The sequence below is a fragment of the Diospyros lotus genome, chromosome 6 (assembly GCF_014633365.1).
Source record: "Diospyros lotus cultivar Yz01 chromosome 6, ASM1463336v1, whole genome shotgun sequence".
NCBI lineage: Eukaryota > Viridiplantae > Streptophyta > Magnoliopsida > Ericales > Ebenaceae > Diospyros > Diospyros lotus.
In genome coordinates, this window is record NC_068343.1 from 335,338 (window position 1) to 361,803 (window position 26,466).

General features: G+C 34.7%; 2 protein-coding genes and 1 long non-coding RNA gene across 4 annotated transcripts; all 3 read right to left on the minus strand.

The window, feature by feature from the left end:
• Positions 1 to 8,790: 8,790 nt before the first annotated feature.
• LOC127803112 (glycerophosphodiester phosphodiesterase GDPD1, chloroplastic-like) lies at positions 8,791 to 11,772 on the minus strand. Its single transcript, XM_052339145.1, has 7 exons — positions 11,497 to 11,772; positions 11,193 to 11,377; positions 10,304 to 10,363; positions 9,928 to 10,212; positions 9,707 to 9,802; positions 9,355 to 9,551; positions 8,791 to 9,215 (listed from the first exon to the last, which is right to left on the minus strand). The coding sequence occupies exons 1-7, from the start codon at positions 11,594 to 11,596 to the stop codon at positions 8,972 to 8,974; spliced, it is 1,167 nt and encodes a 388-aa protein (XP_052195105.1). The 5' UTR covers positions 11,597 to 11,772; the 3' UTR covers positions 8,791 to 8,971.
• Positions 11,773 to 18,295: 6,523 nt separating this feature from the next.
• LOC127804709 (uncharacterized) lies at positions 18,296 to 20,841 on the minus strand. Its single transcript, XR_008023711.1, has 3 exons — positions 20,244 to 20,841; positions 19,596 to 19,697; positions 18,296 to 18,754 (listed from the first exon to the last, which is right to left on the minus strand). It is a non-coding gene; the product is annotated as an uncharacterized LOC127804709 (long non-coding RNA).
• Positions 20,842 to 23,269: 2,428 nt separating this feature from the next.
• LOC127803795 (double-stranded RNA-binding protein 3-like) lies at positions 23,270 to 26,457 on the minus strand. Of its 2 annotated transcripts, none has more exons than XM_052340291.1 (4): positions 25,381 to 26,457; positions 24,956 to 25,208; positions 24,556 to 24,778; positions 23,270 to 24,385 (listed from the first exon to the last, which is right to left on the minus strand). In XM_052340291.1, the coding sequence occupies exons 1-4, from the start codon at positions 25,518 to 25,520 to the stop codon at positions 23,442 to 23,444; spliced, it is 1,560 nt and encodes a 519-aa protein (XP_052196251.1). In that variant the 5' UTR covers positions 25,521 to 26,457; the 3' UTR covers positions 23,270 to 23,441. The 2 variants fall into 2 exon arrangements, with proteins under 2 accessions (XP_052196251.1, XP_052196252.1); XM_052340292.1 differs by having other exon boundaries at positions 25,377 to 26,457.
• Between the last annotated feature and the right edge of the window lie 9 nt (positions 26,458 to 26,466).

Genomic DNA, 26,466 nt, shown 5'->3' on the forward strand with positions numbered 1-26,466 from the left:
GTTCTCTAAAACAAATAAATTTAATTGTTATAATTAGGTAACAATAAAATCTGACGGTTAAGATCTGACAAAAAGTTGATGGTTTCCAATGGCTCTAATACTAGTTTGTAAGGATTTAAGAATGAAAAAAAACTATAATCAAACCATCAAACACATAAATGAACACAAAAGATTTAATGTGAGAAACCCAACCTGAGTAAAAAAAAAAACACAGGCAAAAAGAATAAAATATCACTGTGATGATATTGCTAATACAATAGTGATGTTGCTATAATAATTCTAGGGTATTTGACACCTATTTATAAATCTAGCACTCATCTATAAATATATACAAAAAAAAATTCAACAAATCTTTTGAGCCAACTTACTCATATTAATTAAGTTTTGATGATTAACAAAAATATTTCTATGATATAAATGTATTTTTTTTCATATAAAAAATAAATTTATTTTGAATTAAAAGTGGGTACAAAGAGTAAATTTATTTTGAATTAAAGGTGGATTATCTTTAAATATGTTTCCTTCTTTTGATCATTTATGTCTCAAAAGTTTATGTTTGAATTTTTATTTATTGATAAATGATTTTATTACTTATGCAAAAAGTATATTTATTTTGAATTAAAGAAGAATTACTTTTAGATATGTTTTCTCTTTCTTATACAAAAAGTAAATTTATTTTGAATTAAAGAGAATTGATTTTAAACATATTTTTTTTTACTCATACAAAAAGTAAATTTATTTTGAATTAAAGGAGATTACTTTTAGACATGTTTTCTTGTTTTAATCATTTATGTCTCAAAAGCTTATAATTGAATTTTCAAATCTTGATTTCTCATTTAAAAGTAAATTTATTTTGAATTAAAGGTGAGACATGTTTTCTTATTGTTTGAGAAAACCTAAACATTTTTTAAATTTCAAACTTCAAACTTTGTATTAACCATTTTTTTAGTAGCTAAAATGATTCTAAATACCCCCAAACTCATTTTTTGAATATCCATTGCACACATTGCACATCCAAATCTCCTAAAAGCTCTCAACCTAATTTTTAAGCATTCCAAGACTCTCAAAGATTTATTGTTCATCCACCAAAGAGTCATAAGGCAAGAGAATAAAAGTTCTTCAAGTCTTTTACAACAAATCCGAACTTCTCCATTTGAGGTCACAAATTTATTTATTTATTTAAATATTATTGCCTTGTATAATTTGTTCTTAATTGTTTATTTGTATCCAAGTGTAGACAAATTATTTGTAAACATTTAAATTATTATTAGGGATAATATAAGTTTCCTCGATTCGTTGAAATCTAGGTGAATCTAGTTTCCAAGGTAAGCTATGGTGAAAACCTTGGTATATTGATTTCTTAGAACCCATTGTAATCTAGATGTGTATTTAGTTTCCAATGTGAGCTAGTGTGGAAACCTTGGTGATTTTGATGTAGTGGAACCCCAAGGATGGCTAGACTTTGAGAGAGTGGAGTAGGTGTATGTGAAAACACCGAATCACTATAAATTGTCTTGTGCCTCATTGTATTTATTTTTGTTATATCTTGTGGCTTGCAATTTATTAATCTCAAATTTACACATACATAGTTATAAAATCTTAATTTGTTTAAAATTAAATAAAAAGAATTTAATTAAAAGAAAATAATTTATACATATTATTAGAGAAAATAATTAATCAATAATATTTATTAAAAGGGAAAAAAAAATTTTAAACACTCAATTCACCCCACCTCTTGAGTGACCATATCTTAAGGGACCAACAAAATCAATATTCTAATAAGAAGATGAGTCAAGAAAAAGATAAATCTTGATAAGTTACAAAAATAATCTTCAATTGTAGATGTATTCCAATCATAGCCAAATTTGAATTTCGAGTCCCAATTATCACAATATAAGTTAAACTTTGTCACATTTTTTTTTTTGACCCAAATTTATATTATCAATATAATTTGTAAAGGTGAATGAAAGTTAGAAGTCGGTGTTGATGCGAATATGAAGTTGTATTTGTATTAATAAGAAACAAAAGCCAACTTTTTGTTAACAAGTCGGTCACTATCTGATAAGCAGCAAAAATCCAAAAGCATACTTTAAAGTCTATCATCTTCTCCATTTTTATCTTTCTTATTTTTCAGCATTCATCCTTCAAAAATAGCAAATTAAAGACGTCATTACCCTTTTCATCACAAGCGCAAATTAAAGCATTAATCCTTGTCTTTACACAATGCTCTAATAGAACAAGATACTTTGTTTTTCATGCTTATCCATACCAATTTAAGTCTCTTGTGTTGTGTCATCTAATTTGTTCAATAAATTAATATCTTATAAATACAATGTCCTCCTCATCCTCGACATGACTTTTCTGATGCTTCACTTAATTTAGTGGCAAATTAATGTAACAAGCCTGCCTGCCTACTTGCCTTGCGTTCCAACCAAATTTCTTCCATCACCTTCTTCTTAAACAACCTAGTCTATATATGGCCAACTTTACTGCTTTAAATGTTGGAAAATTTGGTATATTCATATGTTCAAATTGATAAATGTGTGAATGAAAAATTGATTGAAAAATTATTTTTAGAGCATGTGTAATATAATATATAATTTATATTATTATAAAAGTAAAAGAAAAGAAAAAAACAAAGGGTGTACTATGCGTATGTTGAATTATGAGGGTGTATTATGCACACATTATGAAAAATAATTGATTGAATTTCAATAATGCAGTTACTGTGCAAGTTCATTATGTGCAACTGTACGCTATTATATTATATTTCTAAGAAAGGAGAGCAGCCTCAGCCTCCCCACTCCCCATTTTCGTCTTCCTCCTTTATAAATTAAAGGCTTACTCCATTAAAAAATAACGACAGAACTCACAGCAGAATTATTTTCTAAAAATTCTCATACTCTTCCAGCTTTAATAGTGTTCAACTAGTGTTATAGTTCACTATTAAGCTTTGAAGTTTGTGCTAACTTCTCAATCTGTAAATTGTTGTATCCTATGAAACAGACACCAATTAGCCTCTAGCACTTTTGGTAAGGTGACGAATCTGTTTTAAGGGAACTGTGTGTCACATAGGCCTCGATTTTATCCTCCATTTATATACTGTTGTGCTTTTATTTTTCTTTGCGCAATATTGTATTATTTCAATATTTTTGTATTGTTGGTTTAAATACAGTATTATAATCATTATTATAATTATATTTTCGAGCAATAATTACAATATTATAAATATAATTATTGTTTGGCTAACAATATAATTATTTTATTATGGTTGGCTAACAATCTTAAAACATAACCTTTACGGATAAGTTTTGTTTCAAGAAATGGCTACTTCTGTGAATTTTGCTGGAACCTCTAATAATGTGGTGCAAGGATTTGTTCCTGCAAACCAGATGCCTATTATTGTGCTTGCGGGCCATGGCGAAAAGCTTGAGAAATTCAACGGGTTTAATTTCAAGAAATTCAACGGGTTTAAATTCAACGGGTTTAATTTCAAAAGCTTGAGAAATTCACCCTATTATTGTATTGTTGTTTTACCTCACTACATTTAATCTTGCGAGATTCTTGACTAAGAGTACTCATTCTTTAAAGAAGGGTGAAACATATATGCTAGTAATTAACGCAATTGAGGCATTGATGCATTCTGATTTCTTTTGCAGAAATTATGTATTTAATGGTCTACATGATTCATTGTACAACATATACATTAGAATGAAAACTATTACGGAGCTATGAGAATCCTTAAACCAAAAATACAAATTTGAGGATGCTGAAACCAAGAAGTTCATAGTTGGGTGATTCCTTGATTTCAAAATGGAGGATTCAAAGATTGTGGATAATCAAGTGGAAGAATTTCAAGTAATCTTACATGAAATTCATGTAGAGTGGATGATCCTAAATGAATCTTCCAAGTGGTTGTTATTATTGAAGAGTTGCCTCATGATTGGAAGGATTTCAAGAATTACTTTAAGTACAAGCGAAAGGACATGAATCTTGAAGAACTGATCGTTAGACTTCGAATTAAAGAAGATAACAGAGGATCAGAGAATAAAAGTTTCAATCCTATTGCTGCTAAGGCGAATGTATTGGAGCATGGTCAAAGCTCCAAATATAATAAAATAAGCCGAAGTTGGGACCTAGAAGAGGAGTCTCCAAAAACAAGTTTCAGGGGAGATGCTTCAACTGTGGCAAAATGGGTCACAAATCTATAAAGTGCAGACTTCTGAAGAGGAAGACCAAGGCCCATTAGGCACATGTGGTGGATACCATGATTACAGACGTGTTTAATATAAACCTGTCAACCATGACATCTAAGGTGAACTTGGCTGGGTCTAACCTGAGGGAATGGTGGATTGACACTGGTGCCACAAGGCATGTACTTAAACTGGGAGCTATTCACCATTTTCGAGCCACTGGATGGGGAGAAGGTTTTCATGGGTAATTTTGCTTCTTATGAGGTTAATTGACAAAGGAAGGTGTTGTTAAAGATGACATCTAAAAAACAACTAACTCTGAATAATGTGATATATGTGCTAAAAATCCGTAACAACCTGTTGTCCAAGTCGCTACTAAACAAGCATAGATTTTGTATGGCATTTGAGTCATATAGAATCATTTTGTCAAAATCTAGGATGTATGTTGGAAAGGGTTATGCATCATATGGGCTTTTTAAGCTTAATGTAATGACCATTACGAATAAAACAAATAAGCCTTTGGTTTACATGTTTGAGTCTTCTAATTTATGGGATGGTAAACTAGGTCATATTAATTATGATGCATTGCTTAGATTAATTAACTTGGATCATATACTCTCTTTTCATATCAATTCAAAACATAAGTGTGAAACTTGTGTAGAGGTAAAATTGACGAGATCATCCTTTCAAACAATTGAAAGAAATACCAAACCCCTTGATTTAATTCATAGTGATGTGTGTGATTTAAAATTCATACAAACAAGAGGGGTAATAAGTATTTTATTACTTTTATCGATAATAGCACGAAATATTGTTATATGTATTTGCTTAAAAGCAGGGATAAAGCTTTAGAGAAATTTATTCTCTATAAAAATGAAGTTGAAAATCAACTTAACAAGAAAATAAAGTTGTTGAGAAGTGATCGAGGTGGCGAGTATGAAACACCAATAGGTGAATTTTGTGCACAATATGAAATTGTACATGAAGTCACAACACCTTATTCACCTCAATCAAATGGTGTTGCAGAACGTAAAAATTGCACATTGAAAAAAATGATGAATGCGATATTAATAAGTTCTGAATTTCCTCAGAACATGTGGGGTAAAGCTATTTTATTGATTAATTATCTTTTAAATAATATATATCGAAGAAAGAAGAAAAGACTCTTTATGAACTTTGAAAAAGTAGAGACCATCCTACAAATATTTAAGAGTATGGGGGTGTTTAGCAAAAGTTATTATTTCGACACTAAAGAAAATGAAAATATGTCCTAAAACAATGGACTATATTTTTATTGGGTATGCACATAACAATAATGCTTATCAATTCATTGTGTATGAGTCTAAAAACTCAAATATACACAAGAACTATAATAGAATCAAGAAATGCATCATTCTTTGAAGATGTGTTTCCTTGTAACTCTAAGAAGGGTTCAAGTTTGTTTAAACAAACATATGATACTATGAATGAAGGGAGTCATGATATAAAACATAAACAATAAATTCAGAATGAACCTAGATGAAGCAAAAGAATCACAAAAATATGAAGAAGTTATAAGTTCTTCAAATGGACTTTTGTGGAAAGAAACAATTAAAAGTGAAGTTGATTATATTTTACAGAATCATACTTGTGAGCTAATAGATCTATCACCTGGGTGTAAACCTTTAGGGTTCAAGTGGATCTTTAAAAGAAAAATGAAAGCAGATGACTCTATTGATAAGTATAAGGCTAGACTTGTGATCAAAGGTTATAGGCAACGAGAAGGCCTAGATTACTTTGATACATATTCTCCTGTAACGAGAATAAATTCTATTCGGATAATACTTGTAATTGTAGCTCTACGAAATTTAGAAGTACATCAAATTGATGTGAAAATAACTTTCTCAAATGGAGATTTGGATAAAGAAATTTATATGGAACAACCCTAAGATTTTATAATTCCAGGACAAGGAAAGAAAGTCTGTAAATTGGTAAAATCATTTTATGGCTTAAAACAAGTGCCTAAAGAATGGTATGAGAAATTTGATAATGAATGATAACCAATAAGTTTAAGATCAATGAGTGTGACAAGTGTGTATATATTAAAAATACTGAAAATTGTTATATCATTTTGTATCTTTACGTGGATAATATGCTCATTGTTAGTAGTAATAATAAGATGGTCAAATCTACCACGAATATGTTAAATTCAAAGTTTGACATGAAAGATATGGGACTTGTAGATGTGATTTTAGGGGTTAAAATCACAAGAATATCATATGGTCTTATTCTAAGTCCATCACATTACGTGGACAAAATTTTGAAAAAATTCAACAAAAATGATTCTGGTGTGGCTAGAACACCATTAAACATTAGTCTTCAACTATTCAAGAATAGAGATGAGAGTATTTCTCAAGTAGAACACTCTAGAGTAATTGGAAGTCTAATATATTTAATGAGTTGTACTAGATCAGATATTACTTATACAGTCAGTAGACTAAGTCAATATACGAGTAATCTCAATACTGACCATTGGAAAGCAATAGTAAGAGTACTTAGGTATTTAGGGTATATTCTTAAATATGGGCCGCACTACACCAGATACCTAGCTGTACTAGAAAGATATAGTAATGCAAATTTCATATATGATATAAAAGACTCGAAATCTACAAGTGAATATGTATTCACACTTGCAAGTGCAGTTATGGCATGAAAATTCTCTAAACAGACTATTATAGCCAAATCCACTACAAAATCTGAGCTTATTACCCTAGACAAATGTGACGAGAAGGCAGAATGGCTACTCTATTTCTTAGAGGATATTCCAATATGGCATAAACATGTGCCTCCAATATGTATAAATTGTGATAGTTAATCTGCAATTGAAAGAGCACAGAGTAACATCTATAATGGTAAGTCTAGACATATACATCATAGACATAATATGATTAGACAACTACTCTCAATTAAAATTATCTCTATTAACTATGTGAAGTCAAAAGATAATATTGCGGATCTGTTAACCAAATGGTTTAATAGAGAGTTAATTGAAAAATTGTCAAGAAGAATGAGGTTAAAGCCCATAAATGAATAAGTTGTTACAATGGAAACCCAACCTAGTTAACTAGAGATCCCAAGATTTAGGTTCAAATAGACAATCTAATTGTAAAAACTTTATTAGGTCGCTATGGGGGGTTTTTATCCTCTTGTCCATTCCTATAATGAAACAGTGATACCCATGGGAAAAAGGATATCAATGTTTGCTTTAATGATTCTTAAAGTCAGAAATTCTAAGTGGAGTAAGCAGATTACTCTGAATTAAGAAATCACGTATGTGAAAGAGAAGTGCGGCCGCTTCAAATGAGAATTGTATAGAGCTCAATTATTTAAAAAACTCTCTCAGAATCAAGCTGATCAAGCTGATGTTCATGGCCAAAATGAACGTAATCATGAGAATTGAACAATGGTAGAATAAGATTCTTGTGTGAGATATATTATCATTTACCTTCATAACAAGACAGTTCAAAGACATCGTGTTTATTGAACAGTTAATAAAATAAATATATCTTCACTAGGGAAGGTTTAAGGATTAACACCTACATATCCTATACAGGTTTCGATCGATGAACATTATCACCGAGTCAAAATATGTTTTCTCCATCAATTTTCATTCAAGTGGAGGATTGTTGAAAATTTTGGTATATTCATATATCCAAATTGATAAATGGGTGAATGAAAAATTATTTTTGGAGCAAGTGTAATATCATGTATAATTTATATTATTAGAAAAGGAAAAAAAACAAGGTATATACTATGTGCTAAATTATAAGGGTGTGCATTATGCACATTGTGCGAAGCGACTAATTGAATTTCAATATTGCAGTTATTGTGCAGGTTCATTGTGCGCTATTATAATATATTTTTAAGAAATAAGAATAGCCTCAATCATATTTTCTCTGCTCATGTCCTCCTCTTTTCTTCTTTTTCTTTCTCTATAAGTAGAGGGTTTACTCCATTGAAAAATAATGACAGAACTCACAGCAAAATTATTTTTTAAAAATTATCATACTCTCACAATTTTAATAGTGTTCAACTAGTGTTTCAATTTGTTATTAGGCTTTAAAGTTTGTGCTAAGTTCTCAATTTGTAAATCATTGTACCCCGAAAAATAGAAGTCAATTAGCCTCTTACATTTTCGGTGAAACAACAAATTTGTTTTAAGAAAACTGTGTATTACACAAGCTTTGATTTTATCATTTGTTTATATATTGTTGTGTTTTTCAATATTTCTGTATTGTTGATTTAAATACAATATTATAATAATTATATTTTTTACCAATAGTTACAATATTATAAATATATTATTGTTTGGGTAATAATATAATTATTTTATTGTGATTGGCTTAACACTAAATGATCTACCCCTTTGGTGGACCTTCACTTTCTTTTCCAAGTGGGAGAAGGGTTAGTCTGAGGCAGCCCAATCTCACGTACATAAAGATGGTTTGCAACTATGTGATTTGGCACTGATTGTGTGACTCCCAAATGGGCTGGGCCGAGCCTGAAACACAAGTGAAATTTTAGTTGCAATACAAGTGGATTATGGCCTGGACCACCGGAGGACGAAATACGTTTTGTTAATGTGAAGATACCAGAGAAAAACTAGCTCTGTACAACAACAGGACACGCGCACATTTACATGAAGAATCTGGAGCGGAGGGTAAAGAAGTCCTTTGGAAATCCTTGAAATATGATATGGGGTTATGGCTGTGGTCTTAAGATCTTTATTATTATTATTATTATGGCTGTATCATCAACTGGGGTATCAGCTTCAACAAAAATGACAACTCCCTCTCAGAAAACTTGGGCTTGGTCTTCCCCTCGTTCTGCTGCTCCTTGCTTTCCAACACCATCTCTTCTTCCCCCCCCTCCTTCGAAGGCTTTATCATCATAGACAAAGCCTCTGTGATTTCTTGTACCAAATCAACGATCACTCCATCAACTCCCATTAAATGTTGCAAGTATACTGCCTCAGTCACGTTACTGAAACAAAAGAATTCATTTCGCAATTTATTATTTTATTAACAAACATCTACTTGGTTATAATTACCTCTCAAGTCCCAACAGAAAAAATAAATAAATAAGGAAAAAAAAAGACCTGGAATGAATTTCAGAAACTTACTTCAGCTTGCCATAAGTCAACAGTGACAGCTTGGCCTCTTTAATCTTGGGTACTGCGCTGGGATTTCTAAAGATCCCTTTGACCTCGGATACAATCCCCTGCAAACTACCCTCCAAGCAGAGCTTAATGGCCTCCTCCAGCGAGTTCCTCCTCACATCATAGTAAGTCTCAGTCCCGCCGTTTGTCAGGAAAAAAACCTGCAGGTTTCAATCACCACCGAAAGCATAATTAAATTTAGATATTATAATACCCTTTCATTTATTTTCAACCCCCAGTTAATTAAAATAATTGGCTCGGGCTTCTTGATCATAGATCATGTTCATGGATGGTGATGGCATATTGGCATACTTACAGGATAAGTGCTCTGTAATTTCCTAACAAGCAATGCTGCATCCGGTTGGAAGGAAGAGAAAATAATGGGTCTGTCTTTGCCATGTTCAAACACGACCTGATCACAAGTTTTAGACATTTTAGCAAGACGCCCATATATATATATATATATATATATATATATAACACGAAGGGAAGAGTAGATAAAGTAAAGCTTATACAGACGGTTGGGGGATGGATTACCTTCAAGATGGCATGAAGGACACTGAGAAGCTGTTCTTGTGGGTAGACAACATGATCGTCGAACTTCAACTCGATGTTGAAGCCCAAGCAAGGCTTAACCTTCTGAAAGGCCTCCTCGAGCGTACACAGGTAGTCATCTTCCTCAACATTCCAGCTCACAATCTTACCGTCTTTGGTTTTTCTCAGCAGAGATTTGCCCGTTTTACCCGTAGCCTCTCTTTGGGGGCCATAGGAAAGGAACTCAGATAAACTCAGTTCCGTCACTCTCCTCTCATATATAGTCCCCTGAAAGTGACGATTCCCCCAACCATGAGAAACAAAATTAACCCAGAAATTGAAATTTTTTTAAATCAAGGGGAATAGGGGGAGGGCTTACATGTTCTTGAGAGAGGATGAAGTTGTCGTGGAAAATGATGGGACAGTTATCTCTGGTCACCTAAAAAATGAATAAAAGAAGCAAAGAAACGTCAAAGATTGAAACTTCAACAATCTTATATTATTATTAAGATATTATTTATATTTAAAAATATATAATATACACAAATAACATAAATATACATAATAGCTCATCACCACATCTCACCACTTTTGAATGAGAGATATTTTAATCATATATCTCACTTCACTAATTTGGATAAGAGGTATTTTAAACATTAATATATTATTATATAATTTAAAATATATATAATAATATACTGATAATATTTTTTATTATTATTATAATAAAATTAGAGAGGGGGGAGGGGGGGGGGGGGGGGTTTGTTCAATTTGTAAGGGGCTATTCTTAAATAAATAATTTTAGGGTTTAGCGATTGAATTTAAGGAAAAGCAAAATCAATTTACTACTGTTTGAATATTATTATAAACTAAATAAAATATTGGTAACCATTTTCCATTTAAAAAAAAGGAAGAAAAAAAAAAAAAAAAAACTGGCCATCCTCTCGTCAACGCTGAGAAGCCGAAAGAAAGAAAACCACCAACATGTGAAAAGAAAAACAATCCAGATGTCAGGGATGCGGCGAACGTACGGCTCCACCCAAGTTTGAAGATCTCAAGGTTTGCGGAAATCAGTTACAGCCAGCCAGGCCAGGCCAGGACACGAAATTATTATTATTATTATTATTATTATGAAAAAGAAAAAAAAGGGGGGGGGGGGGGGAGGCAAAGGCAAGAAAACAGATAGACGAGAGAGAAGGGACGAATGATGGATGGATTGTGCATACCAAAACAAGAAGAAGAAGAAGATAGAAAAAAGTTATATATACCTGAACGTCGAATTCGACGAAATCGACGGGAAAATTGGAAGCGTAGTTGAAAGAAAGAATGGAGTTCTCTTTAATGGCCTTCATTCTTCGATCTGGGGACTGCAATACATTCATTCCACTCCCTCTGTGCCCAATGACTAGGAATTTCGGCATTTTAAGCCCCGTTCTCTCCACGTCAAGCCCCCCTGCTTGAACCAGAGAATTAATTACATAAATGTATGTGTGTGTGTGTGTGTGTGTGTATATATATATATATGCTGCTACTACTACTAGGTAAAGGGAAAAATGGAAGAAAATAGCATACCTTTGGGGAGACGGGTGGAGTAGAGTGCCAGGGAGGTGTTTTCCGGGACTTGATCGATGATATTGGGGACGTCGGAGACATGAACGGCCTTGAGCGCCATTGATTGTAACTTTCGGAACGGGAGGAGGGAAGGAAGGAAAAGAGAGTTTTAAAGCAGAAACCAAAAAAAAAAAAAAGAAAAGAAAAAACGAGAGAGAAAGAGAAGGAGAGCTGAAAAAGACGAGGAGAGAGAGAGAGAGAGAGAGAGGGAGACAATGGAGATTTGGTGGTGGTGGTGGAGAGAGAGAGAGGAGGGGGGAAGGTGCTTAAAAATTATAGGAGAGGTGGAATATGGTGGGTGGGGGATGGCAAGGGAATATTCCCTGGGTTGGAATTTTGGATATCCCTTCCCACTCTTCATCATATTCTTATTTTAATTCTTGAATGCATGTATCTAATTCTTCTAGTTTTTTTTTTATTTGAGACATACAGCCTGTAATTTCCTTTCCTATTATTATTATTATTATTATTATTATTATTATTATTATGTTAAAGATAGAAATTCTATAGTTAATTCAAAACAGTTTTTTTTTTCTTTTTTAATTTTATAGATTATATATATATATATATTACGGTGTTTAATTAATTAATTAATTAATTAAATTGGGCAGGAGGGAGAGGAAGATGCGAGCTGGCTGGAAGATGCCCAAAAGAGAGGAGAATATGCCCAGAGCATATCCTCCCTCCCTCCCTCGTCCCTATTCTCTAATTATTAACAAATCGATTATTAATTAATTAATTAAACAAGGATCCTTCCTTCCTTCCTCTCCTCCCTCCGTCTCCAACACCCAACTCCAACTCCAACTCCAACTCCCTCACGGTAAAACTACTAATACATTTCTTTCTTTCATTATTATTATTATTTTAATAAAAACAATAATAATAGTAATTGAAATTGAAATTTCGTTCATTCCAGAAGATAAGAGAAGAGAAGAGAAGAGAAGAGAAGAGGTGTTGGTGTTGGTGTTGGCGTTGAATTTGAATTTGAATTTGAAGATTGAAGATTGAAGATTGAAGACAGCCACAGGGGTAGAGGGGTAGCGTAGGGGTAGGGGCAGGCAATTAATGAGTCATTAGGAATTGCTTGCGCGTAGTCGTGGTGGTCAGCCAGGGCATCGTTTCCAACTTTCTCATTACTACTTATCTATATATTCATTAATAATTAATTAATATTACCTCTTCCATTCCCCCATCCATTCATTCAATGAATTCTATTATTACTAATTAATACATCTTATTTTTAACTAATTATTATTATTATTATTTACTAATCCATTGGAATATATATTAATTAATTATTGAGTAATAATAATATTACTTAACATGTATATTATTATAATTTATATATATATATATATAATGGCGTGGGAAGTGGGAATGAAAATACCGATGGATATCCAATTGGGTGGGCTTTTGCTGACTCACTCTCTCGTCACCGTCACCGTCACCGTCACCCACACCCACACCCATAAATAAATAATAAATAAATCTTCTATTTTATATATGCCTGGACTGGAAGATGGATTACATCACTGATGCCTTCACATGTGATGTATGTATGTCCACCACGTCTATATTATTAAATATTAGCATTATTTCTTTTTATTTTTAAATATAATTTTAATTATTTTTTAAAATAATCATAATAAATATTATTGTATCTTATTTTTAATCCACTAATACAATTATTTAAATATTTAACTATTAATTAATCAAAAATATATTATTATTATTATTATTATTATTATTTAATGTGGAGTCCCAAGTTAGGCCGACGTGAATCCACGATGATATGACATATATATATATATATATGTGGATAATGGAGAATTATTTCTTTCTTACTCGATCGGGTGGGCTCGATGCTCAGTGCTCCCCCCACCCCATCCCATCCCACCCCCATTTCATCATTATTATATATAATATATATATATATCTTCAATTTTAAACGTGCTTAATAATAATAATAATAATAATAATAATTCATTAATTATCATTAAGTTACAACAACAGTACATGAGCATGAGCATCACTCAAAATATATTCTGTATATATAAGTTACTAATAATCAACCTTTTACGTCCCTCTTGTTCTTGTACATACAATACACACCTCAACTTATAACTTACTTTCCTAATAAAAAAATCATAATAAAGAGTATTATTTAAGCATATAATAATCTTCAATAAAATAAAATTGAAGGAATAGTTTACTAAAAACTTCAAATACCTAACTAAATATGATTTACATAACTTCAAAAGCCTCAAAGCTAATTGATATACCATTGTAAAAAAAAATCACCCCAAAAAGCCTAATCATCTTAGATATCGATTGTGAAAGATTGATAAAGGTCTCCCACAAAGGCCAATTATGGGTGATCGTGTTGGTCTTTTGTGGGAGTCATGGGAGACCGATAAAGGTCTCCTCGAGAGATAAGACTTTGAGTGTGTTGATACATAGGTGTATGCTTGCTTTGTTTTATCCCTTTTAAATTGTCTCTAACGGGCAAGTCAAATTACTCACTATGCCAAAATCAAGCGAATCAAAACCAAAATCTCACCTCCAATGTTGTTCATCATCACCAAAATTTTGGCGAAACCCAAAACCTTTGCCAAACTTGGCAAACAAAATCGACCAACCCATCATCATCGCAATCTCTCTCCCCACAATGGCCATCAAAGCTAGAAGAGGCCCAACCAAAAGTGATGAAAAATTAAATTGGTCAAAGAACGTGGGTTGGAGACATGCCGACCATCAAATCTAGAAAAGAGAAGTTGCAAACGCGACGAAAAATGAAATTGGGGTGACGACCACCAAATCTAGCGGCGATGTCTTCTTCAACGAGGACCAGATTGAGCATTGGATTTGTGATTTTGATTTTTATTTATTTATTTTTGTATTGGACCAATGATGTTGTGTATTTGGTTATTGATTTTATATATGTGTATCTGATTATTTTATATATTTAATTATTAATTTATATATTTGATTATTAATTTTATATACGTGAGTATTTGATTATTTTGTGTATTTGATTATAGGTAAGATAAAATAAATAAAATTAAAATTTATTAATAAATAAATAAAATAGAGTCAAATAGATAAAAAAATAAAAAAAAAGTATAGTTGGAATACACACAATTTTTGAGATAAAATTAAAATATAAAATAAATTATTTATAACATAATAAAAGAGTTCCACCCATGAGTTTCTTTCTTAGTTCCTCCGATCCTCCTCTTTTTAACATCTGAATTAAAAATGTTTTTTAATTAATATTTTTAATGATTACGTGTTATTAATATATATAATATAAAATATCACATATTAAATACGAATGTTATTAAAATTATTATAATAAAATAAAAATTTACTTGTATTTATTGACGCTGCTGTTGTTGTTGGTGGGTGGGTGAGTGAGTGAGTGAGTGAGTGGGGTAAGGGTGGTTTCCCTTTAATAATAATAATAATAATGCCCCCGTCCCGGGCCGTTCGGTGCCCATGCATGGCTCTGTCTCGTACGTTATGGGCATCATCTTGATCTTCTGGTCTGGTGGGCGTGCGTCGCCTCATCACCCGCGGATTCCTTGTCCTCCTCCTCATCTTTTTAACTTTAAATTCTGTAGCTACACACTACTAGACAGCTTAGGCATGTGAACCACAACCATCATACATATATAACTTTTATAAGAGTTAGGTGAGTTTGATTCTCCGCCGTCCAATTCCAAGCACTGGGCGGCTGGATGTGAAACAAAAACAATTCAATTGAGATGAGAGCATATATATATGTTTATATGAACATGTGGAATTTTAGCCCAGTACTATAGTACGTACCACAATAGTATTGATTGATGGACAGTCCATCAAATGTTGTTTCTCCCGAAAATTTAATTTTGGGTACAAGATTCCATTTTTAATATCTGCCCCAAAACCATGTCCTTGTGTTTTAACTATACATACATATATATATATATATGCATGTATAAGAGGCTAATCGTAATAACAATTCATATGAGAAATAATGAATAGACAAATTAAGGAGAAATATTCATTATTATTATTATTATTATTAAATAAAACATGGAAGAATCTATAGCATATATAGAATAGTGCTGTCGAAGCTTAGCTTAGCTTTTAGCCCTTTGGATATATTCTTCTGCATCAGCACGGAATGAAAAGTAATGTTGGGTTTGTTGCATCAACGACGGCCCTGAGGTGAGCTTTCCAGGTCTAGAGAGGAATTTATATTTAACTTAAAATAAATTGACATAAATATTTTTAATTATTTAAAAAAAAAATATTTTTATCTCCTCAAATAAACTAATTATACTCTGTAGTCACTTTTATATAAAAACCTGTTGTAGCCATAAAACTTACACAGAGAGAAAATTAGAGCCGAGTCAGAGTGAGGTGGACAGCTGGCAGAGATCTACTGGTGAGATGGATGTTGGGTGGCTTCGATCCTTGATGTTCTGACTGGGGTTGTAGATGATCTCTTAGGGGCATCTTTGGTATCATTCGATATTAGCCTCATGCGTGCTCGAGACATAACTGCACTCACAAGAATAAGTTAGAAGGCACGCGGGAATTCCTCACCCGCGTATACCCTCCGATGTTAAATTAATACAATAAAAAAATAATACAATAGGTAAGTAAGACATGTCATTATAGAACAATGATACCTTAAGGGATTACTGCGCTACCAGGATGCCAACATGTTACGTTACATTATACAGACATATCACTTGTAAGATCATATAAACATTATGTACATACTATCTTGCACGGCCATGCTGGTACATGAGGACTTGAGGGTACATCATAAGGGCATGCATACCATTACACTACATCACGACACACGAGCTCAATGTACTTGGCTGGAAACTATGTCAATACATAAGCCTTCATATTATACATATAGATATATATATAGCCTGGCACAACCTATGTTGCACGGAAACGAAAATGGGAAACGTTTCCGATAGGAAATGAAAACGTGGAAATGAACATTTTTCTAAAAAAATAGGCATAAATAGAGTCTAAAACGGGAATAAGAAACGTTTTCGAAATGTTTCGGAAACGGAAAAAAGTCACTTATGAGGTGTTTTCGTGCAACATAGGGCACAACCATCACGCTCATACATGCTACCTATATACATACATATATATACTTTTACACATAAAGAGAAAAACAGAAAAAGAGAAGTCTCTTGAGAAAAAGCCTTCCCGAGAGAAGCCATGGCCACTGCCGAGAGCTCCCGCAAGAACCAGTCACTATAGAGATAGAGACTGAGAGATTGTTGCGGATGGACCAGGTGGCCGAGAGGAGATAATTCCCTTAAAGAGGGATTGCTGAGAGAATTTGAGCCACTCCGACAAAGGCCGCCATCACCAGAGGGATTACTGTGATCAAAGACCGTCACGGTAAGTGTATTTTGTACAATTTAATAAACATTACAATTTAATGATTTTTTTAATTAGTTGACAACGTCAATATTTTAATTTATATAAGAAGCATTCGAGAGATTAAGTGCAAAGGCATCTTCAGCATTAGTCGGTCGTAGTGAGTCGTCATCTCCACCTACAATCGACGAACATCAGATTTTTTATCAAGCTGTTTCTGATAGGAATAAGAAGGGTCATGTCTACGGGCTCGGCTCTCAAGGTAGACAGTCCTTCCCAGTTGGATCTGATAGCAGTTCCAGTGGTTCATATAGTTTGTCGACCGAATTAGAACAAATGAGATTAAGGGTCACCCAGCTGAATGAGGAGTTACATTTTGCTCAAACCAAGGTCGTTGAGGTGGAAAATCAGCTGCAATCCATCGAGTCTTGGATGAATGCAGAGGTGACAGATGTGAGAAATGAGAATGTGCAACTACGTCAGTGGCAACAACGGATGATGGCGTGGCAAAAGCAGATGAATAGATAAATGATGGCGTTACAATAACCTGGCCCGTCTTATCAGCAACCTGGACTGTCGATTCAACCAAGACCGAGTAATCAGTTTTTTGATGATGAGGAACAAAATGATGATGCTTGTAATGATAATGATTGTAACTGAATATTTATAAATTAATCAGTTTGACTTACAAATTCAGTTTTGTTATGAATTTAGTTTGACTTAATATGAATTTTGATTTTTTTAAAAATAATATATTTTTAATTTATAATAATTAATTAAAATAAATTGTTAATTATCATTAATTTCATTTATATATAAATTTTCTTTTCAATAAATATAAAAGATAAAAAAATTCGAATAATAATTAAATATGAATTTTTTTATAAATATATTTTTATTTATTGTAAATTTTTAAAATTTTATTTTTAATTTACGTTAAAAATGTTATTTTTATTTTATCTATTAAAATTATTATAGAAAATAATTAAAAAAATTGTTTTCTTAACGTTTTAAATTTTTTTATTTATATAAATTATTAATAATTTTAATTTATATTTAAATTTAAATTTTAATAATTTAAATTTTTTTATTTTAAAAAATAATTAGTCAGCGATGGGATTGTGGTTGTGGCCCATCGCTGATCAACGACGGCATTGTAGCCCGTCGCTAAATTCGTCGCAAAACAGGTCCGTCACTAAAATTTAGTGACGCCAACTTTTGCGACGAATCGTGCCCTGTCTCTAAATTTTTTAGCGACAAATTTTAATATTTTAGCGACAAAAAAACTCTGATTTTTTGTAGTGTTGGACTGCTGAGAAGGAGAAAACCTCTCCAAGAGAAGAGGGATCCTCTCCGAGAGAGGAAAATCTCTCTCGAAAAGAGATCGATAGAGAGAGAACAAGATAGAGAGTGCGTGTAGGAGGGAGGATGTAACGCCCCATTTTCCCATAACGAGCGTTAACTCGAGATTTCGAGAATATTTTTTTTTTTTCCAACATCAAACACACAACATAAGTCTCTCAATACATATACCTTCATCATAATCATTTCCCGTCAATCCCGATCGTACCTTCTTAGCATATTAAAATTTAATAATAAACTAAGACAGGTATCAACAATCACATCAGCGGAAGCAAGATCGAAACCTCAATGATATATAACCGATAATTCCTTTACAATAACCAAATCGATGTTTCACATAAAAATATCAAAATATTACATAACCTCTGAACATCGTAATCATGGACAAAACCTACGAAAACTAAACATAGCCGCTACATCTCGATGATATTCTTTCCCTTGGCGCCACTGCTTTCACCTGGAACGTTTGAATATTCCAGGGACATAGTCCAAATTAGATGCTGAATCATCTAAGTGAGAGTTCAAAAACGTTTTCATGCAGATATGAAAAATCATATACAAAATCGATAACTCCCGACATGCACCAGCCTAAGAGAATCCCACATAGCACTTAACCCTAACCGGGGAAAATGCAATCTCTCTAAAGGCGTCACAACCACTTCGGCCCATTGGCAAAACGATCCTGCTTAAGAGGGACAACCTCGACATATGAACCCGGGAAACACTCCATTGTCATTGTTAGGCTTTACGCTCCAACTCAAAAGCAATCCAAAACCCAACGCAACCCTAGCCCCAAGAGTGTCACATCAGCACTATCCTCGAAATCGATGTCACCTCGGCATTAATGCTATCGCTCAAAGGAACCTGGGGTGGTGTCCACTCGCAGCCCCGCCACTTGAGCCAACAACCGGGGTGGTGTCCACTCTCAGCCCCGCCACTTGGGTCCCGTAGGGTGAAGTCCGTCTCAGCCCCGTCGCAAGTGGGTTACCTAGCATTAATCCTAGGTACGCATCCCGAGTGCTGTCACTCTGGGCTACGTCACAAGTTACCAACCCACGTCCCACATGGACGACACAAAACAAGCCAACGCCGAAAAATCATAACATGCATAAAATCAATATCTCAATGTATGCAATTTATTGTACGAAATTCAATGCATGTGTAAATAACTGTTTGGACAACCATAATACACCAAGCCATAGGGATGAGCATTCACAGTAAACCATTCACATATCACTCAAGGTCCCTTCGGGTAGAACCACTCATAAGTCAAAACAAAGTTGGGGGCGAACACTCACCTTTGGCGATATTTCGGTACACCTCGATTTGCGTGCCTGCCTCGATTTGCGTGCCTTCTTTGATCTTCGCACGAGTCACTTCGTCTCAACCCTCAAGGAACCCTAATCATCACATTTATCCAACAATTATAATTTTCCTTAATTTTCTCACAATTTTCCTATTTTTCTCCCATTTTCTTCTCTAAGAATCCAAAGTAAATATCTACACAACTATTTTCTAAAATATTTTTACATAATAATTCATAAAACAATATTTATAAGCCTCTTGGATTTTCTGGAAATTTTCCAGATTTTTCTCCTATTTTCTCAAATTTTCATAATTACTTTTCCTTGAGAAAATTTATTTCTCATCGATTTACTTCGAATATACTTCAATAAAAATCCCCAAAACTCATCAAATAAATTCCTTATACTTCTGAAATTTTTTCAGAATTTTATAAAAATTCCTCCTATTTATTTTCTATTTACATTTCCTTTCAAAAATAATAATTAATTATTTTCTCAAGAAATTTCCAAGATAAAAATTCATCAAAATAAACTATTCATCTTTCTAGAATTTATGGATATTGTTTCAGAATTTTAATTCCTTTAATTCTATTTTTTATCTAATTTTCTATATTTTCAGTATTTAAAAAAATATAAAAATACCTCCGATCATCTTCTCCGGCGACGGCACACCGGAAAATTGAAGCGACGACACCAGGCTGTTCCTCTCCCTTAGTTGATCCCAATGGTACCAATATTGCTCGGAAAAAACCACCGGAAGCCTTCCGATTTGGCCAAAAACAGTCGGCCGAAGCTATCCCGCCACCGAACTCCGGCGAATCAAATTGACCCTCGATTCGAACTCCGATTGGCACGAAACTTTCCAGATCAGTTACCTATCACCTTGTGAACAAAAGCCCCTTATTAGATCGCTCGATCGATCACTCTACAACCCGATTTGGTATTTCACGCAAAATGTATATATATATATATACGGCCGAATGTATATATATGCGAAAACACCCTCTATACTACCCCAAAAATTCCCAAAATCTCCAGAAATGATCCCCTTCCCTCAAGGATCAAAAGCTCCTTATTGGTTTCCCTCGATTCGCTCTCAAACTTGAGCGATTTGATGATTCAAATTCGGCCGAAACCCTTGGCTATTTATAGCCAAAATCCGACCCCTACGTGGCCAATTTCCGGCCAAACTCCTCCTACACGCCACCAGGACAGTCCTTGGCCATGCCCTGATGATCCTAGGCTGCCAAATGGCCGGATTTTCAGGCCAAATCTATGGCCAAATCGGCCATGCTTGTATAATTTTTGGAAAATTGCACTTTGGTCCTTTGAAATTTCTCTTTTGCATTTTGGCCCTTACCCTCAAGCCCCTGATCTCTTTAGCACCCTCACTAAGACCCTCAAGATTAGGACTTCTCATTTCTCCCTTGAAATTTCTGAAAATTTATCGTTTTGACCTCCCTCGGGCATTTTTAGAAAATTACACTTAGGCCCGATTGATTTATTTGACCTCAAATCCACTCGATTCAACCTGAAACCTCTTAAGGGTTGTTCTATACATCGAATACTAGTCCTTGATGCCCTCCTTTGACTTTTTGGACATCGTTTATAACAATTCAGTAATACGACTTAATTGGCAGCTGTATTTTTGCTGTACCGAAAACTGTTCCCGATCTCATTTCTTTTATCACTAAAAATCATAATTTTAATTGCTCGTTGGTACTATACCATTTTTCTTGGCTATCTAGAGTCCGAGGTACTCCCTCTGATTAATTCGGTCGTCCAAAGCTGTGTTAGTGTGCCCTATAGTCCTATTTTTCTCAAAATTCCAATTATGCCCTTTATCAAATATCATTTTTATCCTCAAAATTATTCTCGGGTGTTACAGAGGAAGCCCCTTGAACAGTGACCTTCTTCTCCTTTTATACCCTATGAATACCCCATGGACTTCTCTCTTATTACATATTCACCCATCCCCTAAGTTTGGCCTTATGCCACTTTTGCCCCTTAAATTTTATATTATTCGTTTGGTCTCCGATTTGAATAATTTCTTTACCGTTCAACCACGATTTTTCTAAGGATTGAAACCTAGGCTTGGGGACCACTTTTGGGGTTTGCCCGCCTAGGTCTATTGACCAAAATATCCCTAGGCGCCTAATGACTGAAATGCCCCTAGATGGATGCTCTGAAATTCTATGGCACAACAATAAAACCTCAAATACTCTTAATGAAATTTTAAAATGAAAATCTTATATTACCCTTAACCTCATTTGTCAAAATATATTCTTGTCTCTTTCACATCACATTTCATTTTCAACATTCATTGTTACTTACTTTTTCTATTGTCGAAACCATCTAAACTCAACTATTATTCCTCCATTCAATCTTTTTACTTGTTGCGTTATTTAACTTTTTTCATCAATCGCAACTGAGACTTCATTGAAGTTGCATTCACTAAGTTTCTTTAAACAACTTTTTTTTTTTTTGCCCTAGAGTTTTTGGGTTTAGTGGATCAAGTTTAGTTGGCCGATCGAGTTTAGTGCCTAACAAAACTCGATTATTATTATTATTTTTTTCTTTCAATTCATGGGTTCCATTATTACTAAAATAATTTCTAGTTACATTATTCGAATTAATTGAACGTAGAATGCCAACAAAATTATGTAATGATATTATTTTATTCAAATAAAAAATGCAATTCTTAAACAATAATTTAATTTTGGGCTTATTAGGTAATTAGGAAAACCCATGGCAAAAAAAAAAAAAAAAGTAGTTTAATTCTAGTTTTGGGTTTAGTTGGCCTATCAGGCTTAGTACTCAACTAAGCCTGATTATTATTTTTTTATTTTTTTCTTTCAATTTGTAGATTTCATTATCACTAAGATGATCTCTAGTTACGTATTCCTGTCAATCTTGTGCCTATGTTGCAGACAATTGGCGATGGTTGTGGTGGTGTTGTAGGCTATGGCAATGATTGTGGCTTTGGAGGTTTGGCTACGGGGGTTTGTTAAAAAATGTGTTTTGTTGTGTTTTCAAATGGTGGGGTATTTTGGTCTTTTAATTTTTTTTTTGTTCATTTTGAATTCTTAAATAAAGTGTTGATTTGTAAGATTAGATGGTGGGGTCAAAACTGACTATAATATGTAATTAATTTGTTTGAAAAGGACAAAAATGTTTTTTTTTTAATTAATTTATATTTTAGTGAGGGTTAATTTGTGCAATTTTCATTCATCTACAATGATTTATGGGCTGGGCCTGGCTACTTCTTCTAGTGAATGATATGAGAGAGATTGGTACATACATGAGGTGAGCGTGTGTTGGAAAGCAGGGGAGAGGGATCGTTAATGTTGAGAGACAGGTCACAACAGGACCAGACCAACTGAGATAAGATCTTTTCTGGCTTTAATGGGATTCCTTTTATCGCTGCAATTTCTGGTTCCTCGTCTCCCTCTCTCCCTGCACTGCAACTCTCTCTCTCTCTCTCTCTCTCCTCACTTATATCTCTCCCTGCAACTCCAACCACTCCTCCTCAGATCTCATTAATGCTCTTTCCCCTCTATCCCTGTGCGCCCATTTATTTTATTTCACCACACAAAACAAAACACGTGTCCTACTACCTACCTAATCCCCCCTCCATTTGTATTTCATTCCATCCATCACACCTAGAATTACAGAGACAGATATATTCATGGCCGCCTTTAATTCCCATGCCCGCCCAAGCACAAGCAAGCTGTGTGGTTAATAACAATTTTTTTAAGCAGATGAAGGCGGCTAAACCTATAAAAAGCTAGGACAAAGATGCTCTAATTGTATTAAGCTACATTTCTTTTTTCTTCTTCATCACAACTGTAACTTGTTGCTGAACACGGAGCAGAGTCGGGTGGAGTATGACTGTTGATTGCTGGGGCTGCAGGCGGACGACGAATTAGCATCTTCTCCTGCTCCTTCTCCTCCTGTGTGTTGGACTGTGGACGTTGAAGCAGCAGATTCTATAATAATGCGCGATGGAGTGGGTCTCGCTGCACAAACTGGGATCACTGACCTGATTTGAACAGCCTGAGCAATCCTTTCTGGGTGGCTGTATCCCCCACCACCAATACCATTGTATGTAACCACCCCCCTGCGCATGCCCACCGGAGGAGATGGAGATATTGGAAGAGTAGTAGTAGAAGTAGGTTCAGGAGGTACTAGAAGCCTGCTTCTGACATGGGTTGTTGTTTGCTCATTATTTTGGATGCTCCAATCAAACAATATTGGTGGTGGTGCTGATGATGATGGGCTTAGCTTCCTGGTGTTAAGCAGTGGATGAATCGAGTCACAGCCCATAATAGTACTTGAAGAATTGGCAGCGGCAGACTCGTCGTTTGCAATGGGAATGTTCATCAAAGCCGGTGGGGTTAGGATTTTTGAAGTGGCACTGGGAGAGGCTGGAGGGTGAAGGGACACAAAGCTCTTCGTGTGTTTGTGTTTTTGTTTCTGTTTTTGTGTTGGATCATCGCCATCACCATCTGAAGCAGAGTCGAATAGTGGTATATCCAAGGGGTGAGGCGCAGGATGGTAACTAACACTACCGGAAGAAGCAATAGAGCGACTCCTCACGCTTCTTCTTGTTTGGTTGTTGTGACCCTTCCTTCTAACTTGTCTGCTACTTTCATCTTTATTGGGTCTCAAATTATTGGAGAGGACCCTCGCCACAAGAAGGACCTGATCCTCTCCTTCTCGATTGTTTGTTTCTTTACTTGATAACTCAGACAACAACGAACCAGAAGCAGCGGCTAGATGATCTGCATGCATTAGGGACGTGACTTGAGAGATCGTTTTCCTTTCTTTCTTTCTTTTTTTTTTTTTTTCCCACCCTTAAAAACTATTAAAATTTATATATACTACGGAGAAAAAAATCTTAAAATAAAAACAAATGGCAGGACAAAAATCAATGAAGTTCTTTTTGGTTTACTCTTTGATCTCAAAGCGGACCAGGCTGCAATGGCAGCATTTTTCTCAGCTTGCTTCTTCGTCTTGGCTGACTCGCCTGTAAAACTCAAACCAGCAATCTCTACAGTAGAAGTAAAAACTGGGACATGGCCAGGCCCTGATCTCACCGTGGTGTAGACCGGCAGCTTCACGCCTGCTCTGTGTGCAGTTTCCTGAAGGAGGTTCTTGTATACTCCCGTCTCATCCTTTTTAAGAAAAATTAATGTGAAACAAACAAATTAAACAACAAACATGTATAAGAATAAGGTAAAATGCGATTCTTTTCTAATCTCCTCAGCCAAGAACAGAATAATGGAAGTGCATTCCGTATATATGCGTAGTTGATCTGATGAAATGGCCGGGGTGGGTAAAAATTAACTTACAAGAACCCTTGCAGTTAGGGACCTAGAAGGACCTTTCGTAGAAAGCTCATTGAGAGCTACTTCGGCAGCTGCATGCTCAGCCTGTCTTAAGGTGTTGCAGTAAATGGGGCTTTCGAAGATCTCACCATTGAAGTTCACAGAGGCTTTGAATCGAGGCGCATGGTCGGGGCCCTCTCTGATGCACGCGTAAGAAGGCAGGTTGAAACAACTCCTCTGCGCAAGTTCTTGAAGCTGACTTTTGTACATTTCTGCCCTGAAGAAGAAGAAGAAGAAGCACACCAAAAGCATCAGTTAGTATTTACAGGAAGCAGCAGAGCAGTAGTTAAATTTGAACCACCCGGCCGCCGGCGGAGGGTATGAGAAGAACAGTTAATTTAATAACAAACAAGGTTCATAAATCATAATGCGAAGAACCACCCACCTACTTAATAATCTTCACCTGGACTTCACTGTCTCTCCTACCTACATCGGCACGGCACGAGCATTTGTTCCTCCGTAGAGAAGAAGAAAGACAAAAAAGACTATTAAGAACAAGCACCATACAAGGGGACAAGAGTTGACTCATGTGCTTACTATATAAATATATATATATATAAAATAAGTGATTTTTTTTTTATTTCTTTTTCATGCCAACAAGGGTCAGAATAGAACAACAGCGTTGAATTGGGGCTTTTTTTTTTTTTTTTTATTACCTGCAAGTAAAAATTGTAGAAACTAGAAGATAAGGCATCCATATAAAATCCCTAAAACCAATGTTTAATAATTAATTAATTAATTTTATATAAATTACCCTAAACCGGGAATATTTAATTAATTGAATCAAGAAATGACTCAATCCCCATCCCCATCTCACACTGCAATACAGGCAGATTAGAATTAACCTTCCTTAGTTTCGTCCTCACCACTCCACCAAAATTACACTCAAATAAAATCTTTTAAGAAGTAAGAAAGAGGCCATTCATTGGTCAACGGTCGCATTGTAAATTTCATGTGGAATAGATGATTGCCATTTTCTCCCTTCTCAAACAGGAAAGACACTAATATATGAGTTTCAATGTTGATAAGAACACAAAAAATACCAATGCCTGGCTTCCAAAGAGTTGTTAAACTAATTGCACAAATGAAAAAGGTAACACAAGGCTTTTCCTTTAAAGCCTATTTCCGCCCTGCTACGTCTGAGGAGTTCAGATTCCCTGCGGACCTTGACAACAATCGGTGGTCCCAAACAAATGAAACCTACGCTTCTCCAAAGGTGCATGCATTGCGGAAGCAATTCAAGCTGGGCAATCAGTCTCCCTAGAAGAGGAGGCGGCTGCTTCAAACACTTTTTTGAGTACCCATATACATACATCACGGGGGCTAGGAAGCACTGAATTGCAGAGACACAGAAAAAGAAGGGATCCACTAGCTAGCTGCTAATACAGAGCGAAATGGAACTCAACCCTCAGAGATCACCCAACCCATCTCCTTTCTCTCAAGGTCCCCCGCGAGCCCCCCCCACCCCCCCCCCC